General features: G+C 38.6%; 1 protein-coding gene across 2 annotated transcripts in view; it reads right to left on the bottom strand.

The window, feature by feature from the left end:
• fstl5 (follistatin-like 5) overlaps positions 1–10077 on the bottom strand; it is a 157430-nt gene that overhangs the window by 32762 nt on the left and 114591 nt on the right. For both annotated transcript variants that reach the window (XM_032527709.1, XM_032527710.1), the window contains 2 exons: positions 3592–3753; positions 2235–2369 (listed from right to left, as the gene is read on the bottom strand). In XM_032527709.1, coding sequence (XP_032383600.1) covers positions 2235–2369; positions 3592–3753 — 297 coding nt within the window. The remainder of the gene's footprint in view (positions 1–2234; positions 2370–3591; positions 3754–10077) is intronic.

Genomic DNA, 10077 nt, shown 5'->3' with positions numbered 1-10077 from the left:
CACACACACACACACACACACACACACACACACACAGTTGTTAGCTGTAGAGTACTTTGTGATGGACCTGTGTTGGAAGCACTTTAGAAATAGAATTGACTTTACTTGACTTTTTGACTATTAAACTAATTACACTTGTAAAGCTGAACAATCTGATGATTCATATTTTTTGTCTCTCATCCCAGACCTCTTGTGATTTCCATGTGAAGAAGACAGAAACATGTCTGGTTTTGATTTACCTATCCTATCTAGTTCAACCTCAAGGCCTAAGGATAAGAACTGAAGAATTTAATTGACTACGTGTTGTTAGGCCCTTAACACTATATTTTTTTTTATTAACAATTGATTTATCGAAGGTGAAGTTATTATGAAGATAATTCAAAAAATCTGTATGGTCATTGGAAACATTTTCAAACACTATAAAAAGTTACATTTCAAGACTCCTTTTTGAACTCTGATTTGTAAGTGTGGATATTTTTAGGAGCAGGGGTGAGTTTGAGGGCTGCAGGCGGTGTGAGCTGACACCCCACATAGGCCTCAGGCTCACAGCGACAGCCAATCCAGGAACGATAAATAGTCTGCTTCCATTTACTCACTTTTCAAGTTACTGAATAAAGATGGCATTCTCGTAGGAAAACTAGAGTGGGTCAAGTAAGCAGTCAGTCAGATATTTATGCCAGACTACGAGTGTAGTAAAATCAGTGTTTTTCTCTCTGCCTTTCGTAATGTAGTAGTGTAGCCACGTCTGCCTGCTGACATCCCTTTGAACTCCTGTCCTGTGGGGTTGCCCACGCCAAAAAGGGTCTGCAATATCCATCTCCCAGAACCATTTTGGCCCACGGCAGAGCTTCAAACGCTTCAAAGCACAGAAGTGACTTCCGACCTCTGCGAGCATGATCCGCAGATGCATGACAGACTGGATGAAGGAAGTGTCGTACCGCGGGGATATCGAAGCACGTTGGGTGTACACGTGATATTTGTGACTCAACTGCAAAGTTGCTAAGTATGCTGTTTGGGAACCCTAATTACCCGCAGGAAACAACAACACACTAACAACTGGTCTTGAACCCCAAAGACAGATTCTGACATTTCAGAGAAGGTCAAAGTTAATTACCGTGCGAGCCTATTCACGGGGAGGGTACAAGAGCAGATTGTTTGTGTCGAAAAAAAGCTTCCAAATTTGAATAAGAAGGTTACTCGTTTCACAACCCCGTTACACAGTTGCATATTGACAGTTGACGACTAACTCCAAATACCACCCCAATCAATTAATATGCGTGCCAAAAAATCACTGATGTGGAGCGCTGCAGAGAGGAAACTGTGGAGATGGTAGTGTTGAACAATTAGTTGATTAATCAACTGACAGAAGAATAACTGACAATATTGATAATAAATTAACATTTTTCATTTATTCAGCAAAAATGCCAAACTGGTTTCCCCTTATGAATAAAGATGAGGAGGGTTCACTCTTTTTTTCTGGTTTATATAATTGTTAATTGGACATCTTTGGGTTTTGGATTACCTCGGGCTCAGGGGATTTTTGATTTCTATATGATGATGATGGGTTTCACTATTTTCTTTACATTTTTATAGACAAAACAATTATTCAATTGAACAATACAAATAGATAAATCAATAATGAAGAATACAACTGCGATTAATGATTATTTTAATTATTAATCTGATTATCACTTTTATGATTAATTCAGTAATTGCTTAGGGAAAACATGTGAGGAAAAACGGCAAAGATAATTTGCCAGAGCCCAAGAGGACGTATTCAAATACCTTTTTTTTTGTCTGACTCATAGGCCAAAACCAAAGTATCCTTAATTAACAAAGACATAAAACGGAGAAAAGCAGCACATCTGCACATTTGAAAGGCCAGAAACAGTGAATGTGAAATTTATTTTCTGTACCAATTATTCTTCTTATTGTTCAGCACTAATAAAATGTACGATTTGCAGCTCCAGTATATGCCAGCATAGAGGAGATTAACAAAGAGGTCTTTCTGAGTGGATGGAGGGGTGCATGAACAATTGTTCCCACGTTTAAACCAGGAGGCAAAGAGAGTATATAATAGATAGTATCACCATTACTTCCCTTGCAGCGGCTCTATCATTGCATTACAGGATATAAACTATTAAGGACTCACAGGATAAAGTATCAAGAGCTCCATTTGCATGGTTCCATTATCCCTTGGATAAAAACAGACGAACATCGTGAGTTATACATACAAGTTTTGCGTGCAGAGTCCTCCACAAATAGCGAAGAGATGTCCTCGTCTACACCAGCGTCATTTTTGGCAATGCAGGTATATGCGCCGGTATCCTCAAAGTGAACGTTGCTGATGTGCACCTCGCTTCCATTAGCTTTGAGGAACAAAAAAGACAAAAAATGACAGCTTACCTTTCAGAAAGAGATAAAAGGAGACATCCCTGCTACCATTACTTTGTTCCAGAACAGTTCTCTAATATGTTAGGAAGGAAGGTAAAAGGTAGGAGTTCAAAGTGCGAATGTGGCACATGGAATGCTGTGTTTCTGTGTGCACTGGGACCGGTTCATTGTTTACTGTTTTTGGGTACAACCTCAAAGGAAAAGCAGTTGGTGTTGCTGGTAATTGAACGAGCCATAAGGCAATTTCAAATTTGCCTCAGAATGTCTGATACTGGGGTTGGACAGTAAAACAAATGTATCTAGCTTTAAACATTACACATCTTTTGATGACCTGAATTTACTCATTGCGTTGTCGGCCAACATATTTAAACTGAAAATGGCTTCAAATACCAATGACATCAAACCAGCAGTTTAACCAACCAATTGGCTAACAGGCCAGCATCATTCACTGCTCATAACGTAACTAAGCAGGACAAACGTATCAGAGGATATATTGTGTACTAGAGGTGTGACGAGGCACCCAGCTCACGAGACTAGACACAATATTGGGTTCACTAGAATGAGATGGGATTTTAACCTATTTTGAAGTAAACTTCAATGAAGAAATAAAAAAAATAGAAGTCCTTTACTCAAATGAAAGTCACAACGAGAACCAACCAAGACATTTCTGGCAGTACTTGGGACCGTTGAGACCAAATGTTTTGTACTTGAATTTGTCATTCTACCGTAGACAGAGAGAAATAAAGCTTATTTTACATTTGTTTTCACAGTGAATGAAACCACAAACAAATTTCCATCAAACACTCAACAGTTGATTTTTGTGAAGACAGATGCTCATTTCTCCTCCTCCTGCATTATTTTAATTGCAGCAGTACACAACAAGGTAGCCAACTCAAGTATCTTCTATACTTATTTCGAGGTCAAAGTCAGACTCATCCATCATGCTGGCTGCTGCTCTGCATTGTGTACTGATATCGCGAGGCACTTTTTACCTCAACAAGAAATCTCGTCACAGTTTAATCTCTACTGTATTATGCAATGATGTATTAACAATGGTTACATTGAGCAGTATTGAAGTATATCTTATCATTCATCTTGGTATGGATTTTAGTTTGTATTGCCCAGCTCTGTTTTTACAAAATATGCATCTCCAAATAAGTAAATACAGGGAGCAGTAAAGTCTAGACTCCACTTTACCTTGCAGGGTGAGTTGTTTGGACAGCTTGGTTGTGATGTCCATGCCGTTCTTCAGCCAAGCCAGCTGGGGGCTGGGGATGCCCTCAGCGTGGCAGCGCAGGCTGGCAGTGACGCCAGGCTCTCTGGCTTGGCTCTCCGGGTACACTCGGATGACGGGAGAAACTGGAATATGGTGAAAAAGGGGAGAGGGAGGCAGTTGAGACTCAGAGATGAATACATGCAGTACATCCCACAATGTTGTTTACATTAGTACCACTTGAGAAGCGAGGCAACCCTGTTGATTGAGAAGTTTAAGAAAAGATGCCAAATCTTGAACTTTGACATTAACATACACTATCAATAGGATTGAGTGTATTTTCAGCATTGCTGAATGCCTTTTAGATAAGGTTACCGTGCTCCGTGAAGCCAAACAAATCAGATAGATAACTAAGGGAAAGAATCTCTGTTTGGACGTTATTGATTTTGCTTTGTAAACATTGATTTGATGTGACCTTTTGTCAGAAAGGGAATGAGAGAATAGAAGAAAACAATGTGTGCAGAAAGAAAAGGCACAAACGTAATGCCCCTGTCATCTGCAGACTGTTCCAAAAGCTGACTTTACCCAATTTTTGTGCATTGTGCCACTGTCATGCTGGAGTTTCACTGCTTTACCCTACCCCGAGGCAAAAACAAACATACAAAAAAACTCTACTACATACTGTACTTCTAAGAACCTTAAATCAACATAAATCAATAAAACACACAAATACATTCATAATATGCATTTATGCAGTGACTGAGAATAGGCCGCAAGTTTTGCTCTACACCCCGTGCCTAAGTTGTTAAGTGTCTTCCTCCACAAAACATGGAACATATCAAAAGATTGAATTTGAATAATCCTTTAAAGGATGAAGCCTTCCCTGAGTAGCATAACAATGATAAAAACTTTCAAAAATAGAATAGTAGTATCTCTCCCACAAGGAACTGTTTACAGAGCGTCATTCCACAACAGCTTGTCACATATTAGACGACAACATGGCAGTGGCTTATGTAGGGACATCAAATTCCTCTATCTTGCCATCTTGTTTTGAGCAATCTTCATAGCCTCTGTGGCCCAAATCAGTGTCCTTTTTTTTTTATTTTTTTTTCTTCTTCTCCTTTCTGAAACCGACTTCAGAGACATGAGCGGAGACTAGAAGCGAGAGTCTTGGCAGAAGCAGAGAAAGCAGACATGCTGTAGAGACCATTTCCCGTGGGCACTGGGTTAGAGGAAGTCTTTATTCAGCCAGGTGAGTGAAATGACTGAAGATTGTTGCCACGGCCATCTGGTAACCACGGCACTCCTGGGCTTTGGAGCTCACGTCAACCTCACTGCCAACACACCAACCAGAGTGTGACAGAGGGCTCCTTTGACACCTAGGTCACTTTACTAGTTCCAGTCACAGAGACACTCTTACACCGATGGCCCTCAGCAGTAACTTGACTAAATAAGGCTTATGAAGACAATTATTGTGTAGGATCTTTTAAATGAAGGTTATTCCTCATATGTAATATCCTCGCACATACAAACGCTTTCTTTGTGTTCTTTCTCTGGTTTTCATTATGCGTGTTACTGTAAATCACTTTGGGGAAGCCTTGTTTGCCAAAATTGCTCTGTGAATTGTGCTTGTTTGATTCTATTCATGTAAATTAAGAGCAGCAATCTCCATATTTGTAAAAGGTATAGACTTTTAAAAGGAATATTTAAATTATATGAGTTGTATTCTTAACCAAAAGGATGAAATCCTGGTGTCTAAATAACGTGTCCTTTTCATTGAGCGGGTTAACATGCATGCACGTCAACAAGTTATGATCAGGCTTTTGGCAAATAATGGTAAATTAGTTAGTTAGGTAAGTTACGACAACAAAAATTGTATTTGAATTCTGATACATGTAATAGAGGATTAGAGCTGAAATAATTAGTCAATTGATTAGTTGATCTCTAGGATATTCTCAACTGTTTGAATAACTGATTCCTTTTTAGAGTTTCTTTTCAAGTTAAAATGTCGACATTTGCTGGATTAACCTACTGGAACATGATCGATTTGCTGCTCTCCTTTGAATTATATGACAAGTGTATTTGTTTATAATACAATAAATCCAAAAATAAATAATCAATAATCTGCATATTAAACACTAATGAAAATAATCCTTAGTTGCAGCCCTACAGATAACTTTAAATGCCATTACTAAAGAAGCCAAATCCAACAGAGTCTATGCAGCCAGAAACCCAACTCGATGAGTACAGAAATGACAGATATGGTGGATGTGGAGGAATTAAAGAGTAACCTGCACTGACGCAGACGATCTGAGACCTGGATAATTAGAATCACGTTTAAAAGGGTCTGAATAACGAGGTTTCTTTATGCTCCATGTACACTTATGTATTATCCCAAATATGATCAAAAAGATAATAAAGTGCATGATAATGTACTCAATTTGAAGGCAAGGCAAATGCTCATCACCTAACTTTACTCAGGCAGAAGTTATAATTAGTTAGTAATATCCAGTTTTGAATAAATTCATATATATATATATAGTAATCATGTTGTTAACAGACAGCTGAGCACACACCCACTTTGTAGGTACTATTGTTTAATTTATTGTATGTGTGTGTGTGTGTGTGTGTGGGTTTGAGAGAGAGAGATTTTGGGTCTGTGGAACACTTGGCATATACCTACAGTATTTTGCTGGCCTACAACAACCTATTAATCACCAGCCGTATAGTGCAAACCTGGATCGACCAGCACCTCATTAAAAAAACCTCTCAGGCAGTTTCACAAAGTTGTGTTAATTAGTGTGTTGGAATTAAAGCAAAATAGACAAGACTTTTCATTCAAGAAAAACTGCAATAGTGCCACAATGTTCAGTAATAGTTTTTTCAGGGAGAGAAACTTCACTTGAGCAAAAGCTTACTTACAAACAGTAAGGTTCTTAATTGATCATGTGCAGGGTTTTCCCTGCCATATGGCACAGACCCAGCGTCTAAACATTTTTTGCCTTGCCTAAAAGTATGAATGTAAAAACAATGTGGAGAACATTGCGATATGGTATTGAAAAATCCCCCAATGGCCCAAAAAGCATCTCCCCCATAGGCCACCATTGTAAAAGAAAATTATGTTAAACTGTCTACTAGGGATGTAACGGTATGAAAGTTTAACTTCACGGTTGTAGTGACCAAAATGATCATGGTTTTCGGTATAACCGCTGTATTCGTGTGTTCAATATGTTCAGAAAGCACGGATAGATACACAAGCTGAAATAGTTTGCTTGTAAAAACTATTGAAAACTGGCTGGCCCGCTGTAGGGTGTCCAGTAAGAACTTGAACCAGAGATTTATTTACAACTCCAACCTGAAGTTAACTATGAAGTTGTATTTGACGTTACATGTAAAGTTGGATGTGGTTCTGAAATATAAGCAAATAATAACTTGACTAACTCTGAACATTATTTACCAAAACTAAATGTTATGGCCACCACCATATAACAAGAAACAATACTAAGAATTACATTATTTTCTCTGTAATAATTAATATAAATATAACATATTGCTCAGTTACACAAACTGAGAATAAGCCCACATCTGTTACAGCACACATATTCATAACGGAGCAAACAGTGTAATACACCTTTAATAGCTAAGCATGTGGTCTGTTTACTGGCGATGGCATGTTGCTAGCAAGCACAACCTGAATATCAACACGTGGCTGCACAAGTAATATTAAACCTTCTGCACATCTATCAGCTATGCAATAAGAAATACAGTAACAGCAATATTATTGAGGTAATCTCTCTCTCTCTCTCTCTCTCTCTCCAAATAACTGTCATGTTGTGTTCAAGTGTATCCACATCATAGCGGAACACTTATTGAAATATGAATAAACGTAGTTAACGCAGATAAATAAAGCAGTAAAACAGAGGACGGTTTAGCAAGCTACAGAATAGTTTTAACTTACGCTCTGGGCTACGTACACAACTTCAACAAGTTTAAAACGGAAAAGGAATGATAAAGAAAAAAGTCTGTTGTCCAGCTGCTACATCCTGTCCCCTTCTCGTGTCTTGAGTCTGAGTGATTGGCAGGAGATCAAAGCCATGACTGTCTTCATTGATTTGTCAATCATCTCATGAGAGAGAGAGAGAGCAAGTGTTACTATGGTAACTATGGGCTTTTTTTCAAGGCTGATAAATGTCCTGAGTGCTGTCATCTCTTCCTTCCGACATGATTCCAACTTCAAGAAACACATGTAGTAGGCTACGCAGTGCGCCTGCGCCGATTATAAAGACCTGTGACATCACTATAATGTAAAGTCTATCGGCCCAGTGGGAACTCGTGGGCTGGGCCAGCAGGAGAAACACTACTGCGCATAGTCATAGTCAGTGGGCCGCAAACCCAGAATCTCAGAAACTGTTATGGCGTATGCACCAGGCGAGCAACTCCATTAAACTGAACTGAATAGGGGTCATATTGGGATATGGTATTCAGTTATTATTATACATTCATGGCTGCAACCAACAACCGCTAACTTTTATTCAAATAATTACGCAATGACTTCACTAGTATTTACAACATATAACAATAAAGACGTAGTAGTGAAAATCTTAGGCATCAGGCAATTTTAAGGGATAATAATAAAAAAATTAATAAATAATAAAGAAAATCACAAATACAAGCAAAATCTGACTCTAAGACTAAAAATAGTGCAAGTTAAGATATAGGGCTTTAATGTAATGAAAACATAAAAAAGTAGAATTATTGAAAATAAATAAAACCCAATGTACAGATTACAGTATATAAAAGTAAACTGAAACATTATCTGGATGTAGCAGCTTCCCAGAGGGCTTTCAATGGTTACCTACACTTATCCACCAATACTGATGTTATAGATACAGATACATTTTAATATATTTTATGTTATAGATACAGATACCTTTTAATATATGTATATATTTTATGATTTAAACAATTCCAAAAATGGGATATCTTTCCTACATTCATTAAATTTAAACCTGGAACCCGGTGCTGAAACGGGGAGACCGGGTAGAGATCTTTTGGTCAGGATTGTCCTTTCTTTGGGCCAATACAGTAACTAGAAATATCTTCTGATGCTATTGAGACTGATAGAAAATAGATAACATGGCATTGAGCTCACATCTCACACACCTTTTTGAGTAAATTGCTTGTGAGATTTGAAAAGTATGAGAGCGGTTGCTACTTTTGTGCTGAAGATCTCCAATCGGAGCTGGCAACACCACTACAGGAGTCAGATAGGTTACAGTAAAAGAGTATGTAGAGGTGTAATTACAGAGTATGTAAGTGCAAGTGTAATCCATGCTCTGAATGGGTGTATAGAGGTTGGCTGAGGCAGAATTGCAGTTGAGACCTCTGTAGGTTTCATGGCCCTAATTCAACCAAACATCTGTGATGGGAGGGAAACACTCCCTGCCCCAGCCTAGTTTCCTCCATCCAAGTGAGGCGTCTACACTGTTCAGCACGCCATAATTACACAGATAAGGGTGTTGGTAAACACTGAAAAACTGTTACTTGAATGAAAACTGAACATGTTGAGTAAGCAGAGGGATGCCTGATAGGTTTATATGAAATGGTATGTGTTGTTAAAAGAATATGGAATAAATTAATGTTACATATGAAGAGAGCGGATGTCCATGAAGTTAGTAACTTTGTTTGGATTTTGAGTTTGGTAGAAATTAGACCTTGAACATATTCTTTGCTACTATGATGCTGCTCTGCTAGATATAACAATCCATAAGGTCAAGTCAGTTTTATGTGATTGGCAGGATGAGCTAGTTGCCCCAAATCCCATTAGATTGGATACATATGTATACAAATGTATATGCCTCAAGTTGTGCTATATAAAATATTTTACAAGAAGAGAAAACTGAACTAACACAGGACTCAAACTTGGAAAATGTCTCACTGTGTCTTTTAAAGTGGTTTTAAAGTCTTAAAGGAGCTAAAGTTGCTCAAATGACATTAGGCACATTAGGTGTTGATTGGTTTGAGTGTTCAATCTTACAGTTCAGGCCTGTGACATCATAGTCATCGCAGTGGTGTTTGTTATATCTACACCTCTGCCTGCTGGTAATGATGGTTCTTTCCCCTCTGAACAGGAGACGTGGGTTCTCTCTTTTGGTAATATCTCTACACTACAGCATGAGTGAACTCAATCGCTGCATGCAAATCAACATGTCCTTTGCCCAGACAGTCATGCAAATTAAAGAAGCGAGCCAGTCTGTGGGATTTTTCCACTCAAAACTCAACAAGATGTGAGAAAAGTTGCATTCTGAAGTTTCTGATAGTGTCAGGAGACCCAGTGCCAGGAGAATGTGACACAGCAGGGCTGACAGCTCCATCATAAAGCTCCCCAGCCAGTCGTCAATCACTCAGCAAGGCTCCAGTCGGCCATTGCGCTATGGAAGATGAGTAGGCGTGTGCACACACACACACAC

The sequence above is a fragment of the Etheostoma spectabile genome, chromosome 10 (assembly GCF_008692095.1).
Source record: "Etheostoma spectabile isolate EspeVRDwgs_2016 chromosome 10, UIUC_Espe_1.0, whole genome shotgun sequence".
In the NCBI taxonomy this organism is placed as follows: Eukaryota; Metazoa; Chordata; class Actinopteri; order Perciformes; family Percidae; genus Etheostoma; species Etheostoma spectabile.
This window is presented reverse-complemented; position numbering and strand designations above follow the sequence as displayed.